The sequence below is a fragment of the Trichogramma pretiosum genome, unplaced genomic scaffold (genome assembly GCF_000599845.2).
Source record: "Trichogramma pretiosum strain Unisexual culture from Peru unplaced genomic scaffold, Tpre_2.0 scaffold21, whole genome shotgun sequence".
Taxonomy (NCBI): domain Eukaryota; kingdom Metazoa; phylum Arthropoda; class Insecta; order Hymenoptera; family Trichogrammatidae; genus Trichogramma; species Trichogramma pretiosum.
Genome location: NW_019640940.1, coordinates 37548 through 56372, shown reverse-complemented (window position 1 = coordinate 56372; position 18825 = coordinate 37548). Strand labels below are relative to the sequence as shown.

At 41.4% G+C, this 18825-nt stretch overlaps 1 protein-coding gene and 1 non-coding gene across 2 annotated transcripts; one reads left to right on the top strand and one right to left on the bottom strand.

Moving 5' to 3' along the window:
• The first annotated feature begins 332 nt into the window (after positions 1-332).
• LOC106653693 lies at positions 333-17799 on the top strand. The gene is made up of 9 exons (XM_023457891.1): positions 333-1257; positions 4594-4684; positions 7380-7482; positions 9379-9510; positions 11850-12382; positions 13079-13307; positions 13406-13688; positions 13982-14267; positions 14441-17799. The coding sequence occupies exons 2-9, from the start codon at positions 4610-4612 to the stop codon at positions 14867-14869; spliced, it is 2070 nt and encodes a 689-aa protein (XP_023313659.1). The 5' UTR covers positions 333-1257; positions 4594-4609; the 3' UTR covers positions 14870-17799.
• Trnat-ugu lies at positions 10628-10700 on the bottom strand. The gene has a single exon. It is a non-coding gene; the product is annotated as a tRNA-Thr (tRNA).
• Positions 17800-18825: the final 1026 nt, after the last annotated feature.

The following is an 18825-nucleotide window of genomic DNA, read 5'->3' as shown; positions in this document are numbered from 1 at the left end:
ACGTACGTACGTACGTACAACACAATCGAGCTCTCGTGGGGATGCTGTGTGTATATGTGTGCGCCGCCACCGCTGGAGCACTCTGCCGAGATCGATCTGCGCGTGCGTGGCTGCGCGCGCCCGGGATACGACTCGCGAGAGAGTCGCGCGCGCCGTGACCGGGATAGGAAGAGAGGTGCACATGCAAACATGCGCACACATACAGACGCGAGTACACGAATACTGGAGAGAGAAAGAGAGAGGATAGACATCGCAGAAAAGTCAGAGCACAGCAGCAGCAGCAGCAGCAGGCCCGAGCGAGCGAGCGAGAGATACAGCGTATACACAACGCACTACTCGGCGCAACCAACAGGTGAGAGCAGCAGCGAGAGACACTCCCTGGATTTTCGATGCTGCTGCTGTTGCTCCGTCGTATAATGCACGCGAGCACTCCGGGGCGATAATCAGTTGTACGCCGTTGTGTGCAGACGTCGTCGTTATCGCGCTGGTCGCAAGCACGAGACAGAGAGAGACAGAGAGTAGTAGGAAAGTCGAGGCCTCTCGGCGGACGAGCTTGCACAAGGGAGCGAGCTTTTTTTCTCTCAGTCAATTCGCGCGCGATGCCAGGCGCGGAACTTTCGAGTTGTCCTCGGCTATCCTCGAGATCATCGAGTGTACTGCGATCATTTTACTGCTACGACTACCACTTGTGACAATGCGAACTGCGAGAGTGAGATGGTAGCCGTGTAAGTGGCAAAATCCGAGTAACAACAACAACAACGATAACAAAAACTCGGTGAAGGTGAGCCCGAAGCAACGCAAGCTCCGATGAAAATAGTGAAGTGTGCACCATGAAGAAACGCAAAGTCGACTACCGTTTTAACGCGCGTCGCAGGGATCTTGAAAATTGAAAACAAAGAGTAGCTCTTGACGACGCGACGATGAAGTGCCACCCGTGAGGAGCGAGGAATCGTCAGAATTCGTGAGTCGAGTGTAAATATAATCGCATTGGGCAAAGAAGAAGAACAGTACGTTTGATCGCTAGAATCAGCTCTTTCCAATCGTCCTTCGTCGGTTTTGTAAACACATTCGATTTCGCCGATCTCCCATAAGCCATAATCAAAACGTAGCTGATCGAGAGTCGTCGGCTGCGAAAGCTCCGACAGAAAAAAAGTACAACAATGAAGAGATTCACCAAAGTGCAAGATAATACACGCAGATAATACGATGGTCTCGCGGTCGAGAATAGCAGCAGCGGCAGCAACACGTGCTTGAAAGGTAAGCGCCACGACGACGATTGTTAAAATAAATATTTGAATAGCGTATATACGAGTCTTCGTGAAACACAATTCTCTGTTTATTATACACTTTAAACGCGCGCTCACGGTAATGCACTTAATATGTATTTTTGAAATGTATCGACGAGCTGCACCGCGCGGTACGGATATTTTGCACGAGCGCGCGAGCGTAATATTTAATCGCGGCTCACTGAATAATCAAAAAGCTCGCTTAATTCGGCCTTTTTAATCCTCCCTCTGCGGACGCAACGAAATCGAAATTATATTTTATCGGCGTGGGTATACGCGTATCTTTGAAAATCTCCCTTTTACGCTTTCCCCCCGTACGTATATATAATTATTCGAATTAACTCGTTTCAATCGGCCACTGCTGTCGTCGCTTTTCGTTAATGGTCTCTCTTACTCTCTTATTATACATGTCCGTACCGGACGTTTATGAAAATAAATTGCTCGACGACGTGACTTTTCTATTAATACACTTTATACAGCCGTTACAGCGGCGGTCGAAGGGCGATTAATTAAAGAAAGAAGAAAAAACCAGAGAGAAAGTCGAGAGAGAGAGTCGTTTACCAAGGCGCCACCACGATATCGCCCGTATCGAAATACCTTTACCCTTGTACCTTGCTCGCTCGCTCGTTCGCTCAAGGGTCAGCTGGATAGTTTCTGCAAGCTCTCGCAGTACGCGGTTTATATACACACACACACGGATGAAATACATTCAAGACCGTCTGCGTATACATGCATATTCGAAATGGGAGTTCATTAAAAGCTTCATATCGTACATTCGCTCGACCATCGGGGAATAGCTATCCGCCAGTTAACGTTCCCGATTATATATATCGAATACTGCCTGCAAATTGCGATTGCTCGGTGCGCAACGCGTACATCGATACAGTCGAGAGATTTTGAATTTTCGCAATTTCAATCGGGGGAGAAAATTGCGCGTAAAAGAGAGAGGGCGTGAAAAAAATCATGGCAAACTGAAAACGAACATTCGAGGGTATATAACAGTGAGTGAGATTTAATCTCAATAATAGCATCAAGAGGCTCTCTTCCGTAAATATAGTATACGCTTTCAGAAGCTCTGCGGGCCGTGAATGAGCGAGTCCGAGTACCAATAGTAGTACCAGTATGATCGCACAAAGAGCGAAACCAGAGAATTTTGCAGTCGAGATACATACATACGTATATACAAACAAACAAGTGAGAGAGAGAAAGAGAGAGAGAACCGAAGACTTCTGTCATCCATAGAAATGCACTACGGCTCACTAACGTACACGACGCGCCAACGATTCTAGGCATTGTATACCCCCCCGGTTGGACAAAAGTTATCCAGCTGTGCTCCACTATATACTACTGCCTGCCTGTCTGTGTGCCGTAGGTGTACTAGTGCTTTATTGTCACAATGCGCGCATACCCCAAGTTCTCGCGCTCTCTAGATGTATACATACACACAGCCAAGGTGGTTTTTCATCTCGGTTATCGAGTCGTCGATCTCTCTGCTGCCGACTGCTGTACGCTTATCGCGACATGCATACTGCGCGCGTGTACGCGGATACGTCATCGATGCGAATTGCTGCTAGCTGCGACGATCGCGAACGGAGCAAAGACGTTTTCTCGGCGTATAAACGCGTGTCTTGATACTTTTGTCCCGATGAGCGTGAAATTCAGCCGAGGACCTCGAAAAAAAAAAGATGGAGTTTGCACAGCGCGACGTATACCGATACGACGTCGAGTCCCGGGTGTCGACGGGTTCCGCGTTGGGGAAACAATTGAATTCATCGGCAATTAAAATCAATTCGTTATCAATATGCTGAGAATAGACATTTTCAAAATTTTATATTATACAATTATTTTCACTTTTGTACTTGCAGATTTAAAGATAAGTACCACTCGCCATCTAGTGGTAGAGACTTGAGGTAGCATTATCGTATTTAAAGTAATTAAAGCGGTTCAATTGTCGTTTTTGGGTCATTTAAACCTGATATTTATAACACAATTGTTACAAAAAAAATCGCTAAAAAAAGCCTATTAATGACAATCTAGCTTATAACATTTTTAATGGTCATTCTTTCTGGTCACTAGACCATTATCAATGATGAGCATTTCTACTACGGTACTTTACTCGCTTAAAAATCGGAAAAAAATTTTTTTAAAAAAGGAATCTCGTTCTCAGGCGAAACAACGTAAAATACGTTGCCGAGCTTTCTCCGTCGGAGCAAGCTGAAAAGACGCTTGCCTCCTGTGCATGCTGCAGTATTCTTTTCCCAAAGACCCCGTGGCCTCTTAAAATTCTAGCTCTGACTGCACCCGACTGGTTTTGATGACTTCTTCATCTTCTTCTTTTTCCTCCTCCGGTAACCACGACCTGCACACGTAACTCTTCACGTTTCACGAGTCTCCCTGTATGTGTGTGTATATTATATATACATTATATACCGTGAAAATGCCAGAAGAGCTTTTGAGCTTTCCTCCGTTTCCTTTTGCGCGACTGCAAAGCAGCGCGGCACGAGATGCTCCATCGTCTGTATACGGTACACACAACGTGTACGTGCCATATACATACACCCTTGAAGTGATGCGCGCACGAAACGCGAAGATAATACCCACGCACGGGGCTTACGGCGCTTGTACGCGCGGCGCTCGCGGGCGAGATGCATATTATACTCGGCGCGCAACTGCGAAGTTAATAACGAAGTGATCCTTTGCTTCGGTGCGGTACGCTTTATAATTGCATAATTCTTTGGCGCGCGAGCGCGTGTGACGAAAATAAAGTTGTGACGAAAATAAGTTTGTGAAGCGACGGAGGATTTTTTATGCCCTTTGTGTTTTTCTACAGCTAGAGCATTTTTTCGTTATTGTCTTTTTTGTTTCGTTATTAAAAAAATTTTAAAGTAACATCCATAAATATCCATGAAAAATGCACGCGAAACAAAAAAAAAACGAAACACTATCGAGAGAACACAACCCGAGCTTTTTATGACTTTTAATGGAATACTGCCGAAACTAACGGCGCGAAAAATTTAATCCTTGTATCAGCCGGAGCAATAGTGCGCTGGCACTCGTCCACGGTGAGAGAGCGCCTATGTACACACACGGAGAGATCCGTGCAAACAATCCGGCGGCGGCGTCGGCAGCTCGACGTGAAAAAGTAGTCGTGTGCTGTCGTTGACACCTAAAATTAAGAGAGTTTCAGCTATTACACCTAAACTTCCTCCACCACGTTTTTTTTGTAGCCCGCTACACACACGCATTACGTGCATAAAATTTGTATATTCATTACAACTTAATGTCTTTTGTTTTTTATCGTTCGCAGAATCCAGGACCGCAGAATGCCCCAGGGCAGTCTCCAATGGCAGGGTACGCAAAGACGGACTTACGCGCCCGGAGCGAATTGGAATGTTCAGGTATACTATGTGTACTATACGTCGACGAACGCACCAGCGAACATATGAACCGAGAGTTTTTCGGAAAATTTTATTTGTACAAGGGAAGGTAATCTAGAACATTGCCAACGTTTCGCTGGATTTTCAAACATGAAGCACCGAAGCGCTTTTGACATTTTTTTTTCACAAAAGGCAGAGCTGGTTTATTGCAAACTGCCCGCGTATACGCGCGATTTTGACGTCATATATCGTATGCACTTGCACACATTTTAACGAACGTTTCTAAATAGAGCTCGCATTGTTGCAGAGAGAGGCTAAAGATAGATCTCATTAAGCTTTACGTATGTGTGTATATGTACAGGCTAGGTCAGTTTTCAAAAATATATGATTTCTAACGAGCGGCGCAAATTACGTCCGTTAGTAGTGCTGCCGCTGCATCTATATATAATACGCGCGTAGCATACATTACACGGGTACTTGCACGCGCCGCGTATTAGCGAGCTTAAAAGCTCGACTTTTCAAATCAATGCGAATTTCGCGCGCTCACAGCTCGGATTAATCAGCTGCCCGGCGAGTCATTAATAATTTATTTCAAGCATGATTTTCCTCGCATACGCTCACGCACGAGAAAGATACGAACGAAACTCGAAGGTAATAAATGCACCAGCGCAGCTATAATACAACGCAGCGGTTGAAATTTCGGCCGGTTATGCATAAACAAGATGCGTTCGGAAGAAAGAGAGAGAAAACGACGTTCGATGTGCTGCTGGCTCGTCGGGGCGACGGTAGCGGCCGAGCGAAGCATCGCGAGAAAAATATCGTTCCCGTAAGAGAAAATTCATCTCAGCGAGCAGATTTTCATTTCAGCTCCACGCGCGTGCACGCTAAAGTACCAATTAACTCGTGTGCGTGTGTGCGTGTACGCCATGTAAACGAGGGCGCACCAATAAAAAGTATAACGAAGCTCGCATATCGCTTGAAAATCTTTTTTTCTCGTTTTTTTTTTGTTGCCCATTTTGTTTTTCGCGAGCTTCTATTTCCATGCGACGATCGCGGGTACATTATGCACGTGCACGCACGAGCTTGCACGATACTACTTTTGCTTCATTCTGTAGCAGCGATACGACGAGCGCGCTCGTATACGATCGTATTTATAAAAAAAAAAAAAACATAAAGCTACATAATTTAACGAACACTTCAATCAGAAATGGAACTAATCGAAAAAATCATGAAAATATCAGACGAAGCTTTGTATATGTACCGTACGGAATTTGTTTTGCCACTTGCGAGTTTAACCATGCTCCATCTGTTGATCGAATCAGCAACAAGCTCATAATCATATATGATATCTCTTTGACTACTGTCTGGTTACAATACAAAACGAATCCCGTAAAAACAGTCGTTGCAAGTGAAACTTCTACAAAATTCTACAAAAAACTGCTAATAATTTTCTGAAATAAATTCATATTATAAAATATACTTTCAGTACACATTAAACTCGTGACACTCTAAAACGCCGGCCAATAACGAAGTTTGTTGTTTATCGCTCTCACTCATTTTTTACGGGTTTACTACCCCGTACTCATCGTGACTAAAAAAATATCATTTCAAAAAAAAAAGCGAGAAAGAGTCCCTTGCGCGAATACGTCAATATTTTCTGGCGGGTTGATGTAATACACGCGCGCAATACGTTATGTCGATGTCGTGGCAATTGTTTCATCGAATAATCGTGTCAATTTATTCGACGCTGGCGTTTCTCGACGCTTGTCGTTGTACACACATACACACATATACATCTCTCGGACTTCCAGAGATTTTACAACTCCTTGAGTTGTTCAAGGTTGTTGATTGGATAGAGAGACAGTTCACTTTAATAAAGTTAACTTTGTTCATCCAATAAACAATCTTCTTCTTTACTTACCTTTCTTATCTCTCCTATTTCCTATTACGGCCACTACGTGGCCCCGACCGCATTAATCGCTCTCCACAAGCGACGTGTCGCGTCCAGAGCTTAAGAGGAAGGCTCGTTTGACGGCTTTCTGAAGAGACGACGATAATCTCGGTTTGCACCCGTACAATTATTTTGCTCTGAAGAACAGTTTGGTTCTGAAACAATTGAGCAAAAAAAATTATAGTTCTCTGAAGCATATCGCACCAACGGAAATAAAGCTGTAAAAAAAAAGTAAAAATTAAAGTTAAAAATATCATCTTATACATAACTTATTGGAAATTTTTTCAAGTAAAACTTCTGTAGGCGCATTGGTCGTATCAAAACTCTACTATCCTCGCTTTACCACGGCATATATAACGTCGGCGAGTGAGTTCGACGATAATGTCTTCGTAAATTTTTGTATGATGTTGCATGGATCGCCTGGCATCCGCGCGAACTATTTGTTTTTGGCAGTCAGATGACGGGCGATTCTATAGTTACGGGCCACACATGTGTGCACGAGGATATAATTCGGTTATAACTGCCCGTGATATATACGGTCGAATGGGCCGCGAAACTCCTGTGCACATATATTCAGGACGTACATCTACTCATTCACGTGTACATAACTCAAAACCGCGGACAAATACATAGTTTTTCACTCGGTTATTTGTTCGCGGTGCATTAGAATAATATTGATCCTTTGCCGAACCATCGATCTCTGCAGCCACTAATGCTCAAACCCCCGCGTAATTGCGCAAAATTTCTCTCTCTCCTGCCCCACAGGTAGTCAGAGGTAAAGTAACGACGCGCTGCCTGTGGCACGCCTGCAAGGCCCTCGGCATCGGATTACTGCTCATGATTTTGGGCGCCTGCATGGCCACGATAGGTATGTATATATATTCACCGATCGTTGTTATTATCTTTGTTATTGTGGTTGTTGCTGCTGTTTTTGTGCCTGGCATTAAACATTCATTTATTACCGCGCTCTTGCCTTTAACGCATTTGCATTTTCAATTTTCGACGATACGTTAATACGATTCGAACGAATACCACGTTCTGACGCTGTTTGTATATTTTATTTGATCCAAAATTTTCTTCAAACGTTCAAGATATTTGATGCTTGAAATAACTACCATTTCCCGATAGAAATACTCAATATTCACTAAGAAAACTAATGAAAAAGAAATTACCATTTTAAATGTATAAAATTACCTTACCATTGATTTGCAATTATTTTTGGCAATTTTTATATAACAATTAAATTGAAATTATTGGGCTATTTTGAATGACCTGAACATGACAATTTTATTGGTTTAAAAAATTGTGACTAGTTTTAAACCATTTTAAATACGATGATTCCACTTTGAAAATTCACCACTAGATGGCCAGTGCCTATAGTTGTAAATCTGCAAGTGGCAACGTCAAAATTCATGTATAAGTCAAAGCGAGGTTTGAAAAAAATTAGTAATTTTACCTCTATTTTCACTATTCCACAACAGGTGTTGCAGGCCCAAATATGAAGTTGAAAGTAACCATTTACTCTTCAAGAACACAATGAAAAATGAAAATCCTGAACACCACAGCCCCCTAGGCCCAACCCTCATGGATCTACAGGGGCTCAAAGTTGGACTTTCATGGTCTTTTACACTATTTTTTCAATTTTAAGGGATTTTGAGCTTATGAATGTCTCATCTGAGTACAGATTTGAATTCTACATCAAATTTAACATGAAAAAACATGGTTTAAAAATTTTTTCATATGCACCCTAGAAAAGCAGAGTAACAAGCAGAATATCCTCAAGACATGAAAATCCAATTTTGAGCCCCTGTAGATCCATGAGGGTTAGACCTAGGGGGGTGTGATCTTCAGGATTTTCATTTTTCATTGTGTACTTGAAGAGTAAATGGTTAGTTTCAACTTCATTTTTTGGGCCTACAACACCTGTTGTGGAATAGTCCATATCTGTTCCTACCGTAAGTGTTTTATAACCAAAAAATGCTTATAAAATGCAAACATATTAATGCAAACCTTTGTAAATGGACATAAAGTTGAAAAAAATCTTACACTTCTAATTATAATACACGTCCAATTCTAATATCCCTTTTATGCTCAAGAAAATTTTTTTACTAGTCATACAGTTTTGATCATTTTTACCAGGAAAGATACAATATCAATAAAGTTAATTCTAATTTTTCTTTGAATAAAAATTTTGATGCGTTGTGAAAATTCGTTTCTGAGTCTGTTATCTGAAAAAAGGTCAATAGTTCAAGATTTAACAAATAGTTTGGTTTTATACAAATAGTTCGTCAGAGAACACTGTACAATATCTACCACAAAGTGAATATTGTTGAAAAATAAATGATTGGATCAGAGTGCAAGGTTACACAAAGGAAAAAATTTTTTTTTAATACTTTTGTACCAACTTTTACTTTAAATCATAAAAAACCCATCGTAAATTCTTTGTGACATGAAATTGCTATTAAATTCAATTAAATAATATTATTAGTAATAAATTTAAAAATGCTATAAAGCGTATCTTTCATTGAATAATCTGATAGTATAAATTATATAATAAACGAGCTATACTGAAATATTTTTGAGTAATCTCCATCTGCATGAAAGATTTTCTAATTCTTCAATAGTACAGTTAAAAAAAAAACTTTAGAAAACTCCAGAAAAGTGAAAAAGTTTCCTACAATTTGACTCGGTTAACTTTTTTTAAAGCTTCTACCGATCAGTTACGGCATAAAATACAAAGAACATGATTTTCATTTAATTCCAGGCTATTACGCGGATCAATTGTCAGTGGCGCAAGAAGTACGTGGCAACTTGACAGTGAGAGTGAAAAACGAGTCGAAAGGCTTTCACCTGAACAATTTGAGCTACGCTGGACCAATTGTCATGGGCGTCGGAGGTGAGGCTATAAAAAATATGACACTACTCGTCGAGCGACGTTTAATTTCTCATATTTCAAATAGAAAATTTCAAAAAATACTGATAACCATACATCAGTGGTTTGTCTCGCGGTCTATAAGTAAACTTCAATCCGAAGAGTTGTGAAAATATCAGAAACCATTGATCAGGATTAGCTTATCACTTTTCGAGAATACCCGCAGTCGTAGACTGTCAAGTTTGTTACTTGTGAACGAGTAATTGATTAATGGCATCTTTTCGCACTGCGCAAAATGGAAAATTGATTAATTATATCTTTTACATGTAAAAAGATATATAACGAGTAACGACTCTCGTTACATCTGTTTCTGTAATCTAAAATGACTCGTCGGTCACTATAGGCTTCAAAGGTAGACGACGTATCCGAGTACATTGACAAATTGTCAAATATAGTTTCCACGTGGTGAACGAATAACGAAAATGACAGATCATCTCGACGTTAATAAATGAACTGGACCGTAGATCCGTAGCCGCCTCCCCCACCTACTTGTCGGAAAACGCGAAAGAGCTTCCGATATCAGGCGAGCGTTTAGACATGAAAAAAAAGACCCGTCCGCTCGAAACAAGAGAGAGGGAGGGGGAGGAGGGGATAAACAACCCCCGCAGATGGAGAACAATAGCGCGCACCAAAGAGTCTATTGTGAGAAAATCGCGTAGCGAAAAGCGTGTAGCAGCAGCAGCACACAGAACAGCCGAAAGTAGGCCGGGACGCCTTCAAGTATCGATTTACGCGCGGCGGCGGCGACGACGGCCCGTCATACACGTGCGTGTACTATTTAAACGGGCGCGACGGCGTATCATCATCGTCGTAGTTATAACCGCGCGCGCGACGAATCTCGGGATATAACACGATGAGGATGATGGCGATGACGATGATAATGAGATAGAACACAGGTGCGAGCGCGAATTTATCTTCTCTATATAATGAAAATCAACAACGCACTCGGCCGCGAGAGTGTTTATATTATACGCGCACGAGGACGCGGAAATCTCGAAGAGTGCGGGATACGTGTATATAATAGGAGAGTCGCTATAATCGAGCTGGAAAAAAATGCCCGTAGGAGGTACAAAAAAAGAAATGCCCCCAGAGAGATTTGAACTCTCGACCCCTGGTTTACAAGACCAGTGCTCTAACCCCTGAGCTATGGAGGCTCATGATGGGTGACTTCTAATCAAACAACGAGTTCTGAGGATCACTTCGTCAGATCTAAACGTCCGATTAGATTGTTTAAATAAATTGTCGAAAGCAATAATTTCGAGAGACACGATAATTGTTGATAATTTTCAGTTTTTCACTTGTTTCGAAAGGGTCGTTGAACGTTTATCAATTGTTTACGTCAATTGTTTATGGTTAATTATTAAAATACATCCTGGACACTGGAAATATAATAATACGAGATGCTGCGTATCTACGATTACGCACGATTAAAAGTAGAAATTTGTTTTACCGACATCGAACCTTACTTACGAACATCACCACGTGGCATTAAAAATCATACATTTTCTGTGCATAATCTCGAGATTATTATAAAAAATCAAATTTTTAGTTTGTAAACAGTAAATTTATAAACAAGAAAGCATAAAAATTGAACTAAAAAAACAATTTTCGGTGTTCTACTATGTTCGTTATAGATACGTGAATTCTTCTATTTGTTTTTAGCCGCATTATCTCCGCACTTATCAGCTATATACTTTTTTAGATCGATTCGTATCTCCTTACTCTTGCAATACATCGTGAAGTATAAATAAAAAAATGGATACATAATAATCAATTTATTTTTATTTCTTTTTTATTGTTACCCGCGATTATGAAATAAAAACTCTCTCTCTGCCGCCCGTCTGTGTGTAAATTCAATCTTTGATGTATTAGTACAGTAGTCAAGTGCATCTCATTAAAAAAAAACGCGAAAGCCTCGAATTACACACGAGCATTAATAAAATGAAAAAAAAAAACTGAGCGCGCGCGTCGAGAGCAGCCTAGCACACGATTTCAATTTATAAGTATATATAGCACTGTGTGTGTGTGTGTGTTTCGAGCGCTTGCAATAAATAACGCACACACAAGGCAGATCGCTTTCGTATAATACACTCTCGTTACACTCTGAGAGAGAGAGAGAAAAAGTAGAACAAGAGGAAATAAAATTTTTACTTCGCAGTGAATCTTTTATAACGCAGCTGCTGCAGCTGTTGCTAAAGATACATCTTCGTTTCGAAAATCGAATTTGCAGCCGAGCGAAAACTCGATACCCAGCTCGACAAAAAGTACACTTTAGGAATTATGCACTTATCGTTGCTCCGCAGGCTTCATCGTGGTGGCCGCGTGCGTGATGACTTTCGAGGCGCGCGACAGCGCAGCCAAGGTCGTGCCGGCGCGCTTTCGCTTCAATCATCAGCAGTCGACGACGCAGCACCACCAGCTCACTCGGGGCGCCAAGAGCCAGCGCAGCCGCAAGTCCACCTCGAGCCAGACCAGCAAGTGGGACCAGCAGCTGGGCCTGTTCCGGGTGAATCGCAGCCCCAGTCCGAGTCTGCGTGACTCGGGCGTCGGCGGCGCCGGCGGTAGCGGAGGCGGCACGCAGCAACAACAGCAGCATAGAAGGCAACAGCTCACCGCCGAGTTCGTCCAGTTCTCGAAGGAACTGCAGGGCAAGGGCGTGGCGAGTCCGATCAAGAAGAGCCCGAGCGCGCCGAGCCTCGTGCCGGCCGAGAAGAAGACGTCGCCGCGCAGCAGGACGCCGAAATTCGGCGGCCATCAGGGCTGCGCGCTGCTGAATCCCGAGCTGCTCAAGAGACACGCCGTGTCCGTGGATAATCCGAGCTACAATCCTCATCAGGTTATTTATCAATGTTACTCTCAGAGCACGTACGCGTAACCCTGGTAGAAATTCTCAATAATGAACTAAAAATTAACGCAAATTATTACCATTGACTTGTTTTTGATGGTTTTTCCGTTACAATTATTTTACAACATTTTAAACGAATTTTAAATGACCTGCAAGGGTCATTTAATTATTTCATGATATTACTTACAACCTTCACCACTAGATGGCGAGTACCTTTATCTATTAATCTGCAAGTGTCGAAGTTAAAATAATTGTATAAGCCAAATCTCTCTCGGGCTTAAACTGTTTAAAAGAATCTGACGGGTCCAAAAGTAGATGTGTGCCTATATACGCCGTGTTAAAAAGTCAATTTTCACTGGCCTTATTCTTGAAAATTAGCATGGCATCAGAGTCTGAAATTTTGCAGGGAGATAGTTATATCACTTATTAACGTACTACCAAAATTTCAAGACCTTTTATGAAAAAATGTTTACGTAAAGAGTCACCTTAATTAGTAATTCCTGAAACTTTTAATCGGTCATTAATACATAAATAAATTAACACAGAGCATTATATATGGTAATAAAATGCCGAAAAACACACACACTTCTGATTAGTTCGGGTCCGGTAAAATTTTTTGATAATTTCTATCGAGTTCGCATTATGATTTACGAAATTTATTCCCTCAAACTTCGTATCTTGTATCAGATGAGTCGAGAACACTCGGAGCATCAGCGACTGAACGGCAGTCAGGCCTCGATGGCGATGGACCTGCACCTGCCCAACAAGGGCCCCGTCACGCTGAAGATCAAGGATCGCTCGGACACGGCGCGACGTCATCAGCTGTCGCGACAGACGAAGATCGAGGACGCCGAGGATCTTGAGGAGGCCAGAAGGACCGCCGCGGCAATTCGGTCCTACTCGCCGAAACTTCCCGGTATAACAATTTATGCATTATTTTATCAACAGCAGAGCTCGTATAATATCTATACGCGTATACCTCAACGATGTACTTGGCTCTTTGTTTTTTATTAGAAAACTTGGGCAGCATAAGGTATCCCGACGATTTCGTGCCGCGGCGCAAAAATTCCATAGACCTGAGGATACTGCAGGACCTGCCGCTCAAGGAGATGGCGATGAAAACGTCGCCCAAGGACTTTCGGAAAATTTCATCGCCCAACTTCCGCAAAATGTCGCTCGATAAATTGGCGGCTGGTGGTAGCGGCGCTACAGCAGCTGACCGCAGGTCGATGATGGGCTCCCGCAAGGCGAGCTTGGAATTTCGGCGCAGTCCCGACTTTCGACGATCCGACTACAGGTATATATAAAATATACATGTATATAAAGCACAATTTGTTGTTGAAGTTCTATGCAGGTGAAAAAGTTTGCAAGTAAAGATAAAAATAAAAGAAGTAAGAAACGATCGGTACTTTATACAGCAGCTTTCTCACTTTTGAGTGCTCCTATACAGCTGCGGCACGTATAAGAGAAAAAGTTCACAACCTTTGCTCCGAGAGAGAGAGTTGGTTAAAAACTTGGGTGCAGCGTGGCATATTATTTATGTATGTCAGGCGTGTTTTTTTTTCTTCTTTTTGTTCTCTCCACGCTCAGAAAGTACTCGATCGAGCGCTTCACGGCCGACTGCGCCAAGTACCTGGTCGACGAGCTTCAGGGCAGCAGAGCTGCTGCTCCTCGGGCCAGCAGCGGTGAGAACCTCCTGCAGCAGCAGCAACAGCTACAACAACAGCAGCAACAGCAACAGCAACAGCAACAACAACAGCGAGGCCGATCACGTCATCCGAAACTCTATCATTCGCGCTCGGATGACAACAGGCGGCGATCGTTCGACCGACATCGCGGCGACTCTCTGGCGAGCCGTTATTCCCTGAACACGCAGGTAAGGCCTATAATTATATCATCATCGTTCGCTCGCTCGCGCGTACTTTTTGATTATTTTTTTTTCGCCCGCGCGCGCGTGGGTGCGACACGGAAACGTTTATGCGTACCTCGACTTTTCTATATTGTGCGGCGTGTCTCTCGTCTGTCTATGAAAAAAAATATAATATATAGGTCGTCATCGAGGACCGACCGCTGGACAGGTACGAGCTCAAGTACTTCTCGTCCACGGCGGCGACCTCGCTCGACACCGAGGAGACCTACAGCCGTGGCGACGCCAACTCCGACGGCGGCTCGAGCCACAACAACGACGAGCGGGTCCTGTCAGCCAGCGCGCTCTCCGACACCTGCTGCGACCCGGACGCTTTACTGGAAGAACCCGAGCTGGAGAATCTACCCGACGACGACGACGACGACGATGGGAACGAGGGATCGTCGGCAGCGGCCGAGTCGACGACCGCTGGAACGACGACAGTCGTCGTGGTCGACATCGAGAGGCACGTCGAGGAGCGGGAGGATATTCAGAAGCCATCGACGAGCAGCGGCGGCGGAGGTAACGAGACGGCGATCGATATGGGCGAGTACGACGTTTATAGTACGTAGATAAGACGATGATGTTGTAAATTTCGTTTTGACTGATATGATGTATCTCGAGCGTTGACATTTTTTACGACTTTTTTATATATCTATGATACTCTTTCGTTATCGGTTCGTTATTAATATTACAATAACGTTGCATAGCTAAGCGAATTGCAATGTGAAGAGCTTAAAATATATGAAACACACACACACAGTCGAGTCCGCGACGATATCCGTGCACTGCACTATTATTTATAACAAAAGCGGATACGTAATGTTTGATCGCGCATATGTACGCTCGAAATGGGTCATAGACCATGTGAGACGTATAATTCACAACGCGAGCTGCACTCGAGAGCTGTCGCCCTCCTCCACGGCACGCATCAATTAAGCGTTAAGGTTACTCCGTGTAAACGAATCGTTTTCGAGGATGTGCGTGTAATATTAAATTATTGTGTACAGCGATTGTAGATTTGTAACGCGAAGTGATTGAAATTAAATGAGTTTACGGCTCTGTACAAACTAAAGTCTATAACGTAGTGTTATATAAATACATTATATTATATATTCGATAATAATGATCTGAAGAAACATAGAAAAAAAAATGAATAAAACACGAGTTAATTATTTATGTAAACGTAGCTTTTATCTATTATATCTGAGCAATTCTCTCGAATACACACTCAAACTGTCCACGAATTTCCGATAAGCTTTTTTCGGTGCGCGCGAATATTTCGCGGGTATATATATAAAAAAAAAGTCACGTCGAACGCAGCGACGCGCTTTTGCACTATACGCAGCTCTCGCTCAATATTCTATACTCGTATTGTACCGCGCTGAAAATTGACTATAACATTCGAATTGCGTTTCAAATCGAGACAATCAATGAAGAAAACTACTCTTTTTCCCTCCCTCAAAAAACGTACACGCTCTTTGTCTGTAAGTATATTGCGAAAGAGGAAAATATGCAATATGTTCCTCTTACGATATAGGGCTCGCTCGTATAGCTTGATTTTATAACGAAGGAGTAAAGAAAAGGATCGAAAGGAAGCTGTGTATCTTCTGTACTCTATCTTCTTCCAAACTATGGCCTATAATTTCGTGAAGCAACATTTTGCCTTTTTCTAGTTAATACGCTATACGTACGGTCGTTCGATTCGATCAGCGACGAAACGACGCTCTATACAATGAACTCAGCGATATAAATTTTTACCCTTTGCTAATGTAGTTATCTATCGATTTTATGGAACCTATCAGTGAATAATCGAATGATTCTCATCGAATAATTCCTCTATACACATAGATTAAAATATAAAATATTTTGTAATAGGCGTTCTTTTTGTAATTGGTAAAAATCCACTTTACCATTAACAAAAAAAATCTTGAACTGGTTTTTATTGACTATCTTAATGGTTTTTTTTTCATTGTATTACGAGAAAAGAATCGTTTTTAAAATATTTTTATAACTTCTCGGTCGTTCGAAACGACGCCGATGCCAATTATGGGAAATGTCAATGATTTTACTATTCTGTATGAAAATATTTCATCTCGAATCAATTGTTTAATAATAATGTGCTATTGTATAATTCGATTAAAAATCGAATGATCGTTGATATATAGTTATTTTTGAGATCATATAAAGTGTAAAATAAAATAAGAATTATCAGTGGCTGATAAATTGCAGTTTTTTTAAAGTATAGTGATACTCGTTCACGAAAATAAAAAAAATATTATATTATAGTACACTGAGAATTACTGAAATAAAAAAGTATCTTATAAGAAAAAAATCTAGACAGTTATAATACTTGATGTATTTATACGAAACGAGCTATGTGACTATACATACCATAAAATAAACAAAAAATAAAAGCCACGTGCGTAACAATAAATAGCGAATAAACAAGAAATTTGTATTGTTGAATTTTTTTGTTGATAATCATGTCGAGTCCCCCCCCCGAGAAAATAATGCGTTCGAGCAAGTATATTTTGAATGATTGCGTATTTTTTTACTAAAACAACTTGAAGCGTGAGGCTTTGCGAGCAAAGCTGAGGGTTTTAATCTTTAAATTTTCTCGTTTTTAAAAAACCGAATGAAATAAAAGATCTATGATAAATAAAAACACTCACATAATAATTAACTGTTAATTAATCTATTACTGTAAATTAGATGAAAATGAAGATGTGTGGACAAAATTCCGAATATTGACTTTTGGACTTGTTCGTCTGTTATTTCATACTTGTTGCTTTACTCAAATAATTAACGGCGAGGTTTTGATTATTTTTATAAAACTAAAGAAAAAGGAATAAATTAGATTTGAATACCACAAAAAGTAATGATTTTGTAAACGTCGCTTCCGCGCGCAATGAAAAATTTTTTATACAATGTTGTTGAGTTGAACAAAAAGTATAACAGTTAAAATTCATTTGAATGAATAAAAATATAAGCATAAAAAAAACATGAAATGTTTAGATTTCTAAAAATACCTTTGACGTTTTTTGTACGTATAATTAATGGTTTAAAATTTAAAAAAAAAAAAATGAATAAAACTCGATGAAGCAAAACCATCACCAATCTGTGATCTAATATTGTATAATTGGTAATAGAAAGCTATATGAAGTATTTGACGCCGAGAGCGGTGCAGCTGTCAAATGTTTGATTCTCAAGCTATCGCGCGCGGATATCGTCGAATATCATATGGCGTCGTATTTTATCGATGTAGGATAGTAGAGAAGCGAAGTACTTGAGAATTGCACACGTTCACGAGCTGAATAGAACACGAGCAATGTTATAGAAAGCATAAAAATAAATGCATACAATTATATATAATACAAGATTCTATGTTATGTATATAAGTCATGAAAAATCATTGTAACCTTTGCATGCTAATTGTTGTGACATATCAATAAAAAAGAAAAAAAAATTTGTCGATGTAAAGAGTTTACTGTTTGTAATCCCTGTGGCCTATGCACGTACAATATCCCTCGTAGAAATGCATGTCGATGATGTACTGGTGAACAAAAAATGACCATTTAAAATGTTTTTAAAGTACATGAACGTTAAATAAGCTTGTTTTCGACAATTGCGTTGAAAGTATTTGAAATAAATGATCTAAAAATGATAATTTAATCGTTTTAAAAAATTCAGACGAGTTTTCAACCACTTTCAGCCTTCACCACTAGATGGCGAGTACCTTTTTATCCGTAAATCTGCAAGTGGAAAAGTGAAAATAATTGTATAATAATTATAAGTCAAACCACAGTAGATAGGGAAAAGTTCAGATAATTCTAGTTTTAATGATTCTTTAAAGAATTGACGTCCAAGAAACATTTTTCACTCGCCAAAAACGAATAACAAAATATTGAGCATTTCTGCCACAAATATAATATAGCCTCCTTCAACTCAGGCGGTAAAACAGTCGAGGCACACTCATACACACACGATACACACTCGATATATCGCGCTACATCCGCGAGACTCCGAAAGACCCAGAAGTGCGAGCGGGCAAAAAAAAACCACCTGGTATCTATATATACGCTACACACAATTCGCTGCGCTCGGTGCAGCACGAGCCAGCGGCGGACTCGCCGTACGCAATAATAACAATCATAACGAAACTGGTGCAGGTGAGAGGGGCCCGTACCCATACATACATACACACTTGTATAGAGAGAAGAGAGGAGGGGACGATATAAGGCAGTCGCGGCCGAGCGCAGAGGTATAACGAGTACACAACGCAGTGTGCAGAGGAGAGAGAGAGAAGGAAAAAGGTTTTATCGCGCAGAACGCCGGCCGGAAAAGGACAGCCCCGCAGGGGAGCACCGCCGCGACGAGAGAGAGCCTGGCACACACGTACGCGCGCACTCACACACACACACACACAGATACTGTACTAGCAGGAGTCAGGGCAACCGTCGCGGCGGAGTCGCGAGCTCTCGTTTATGCATGCAGTCAGTGGCTTAACGGACGCCATAGAAACCTG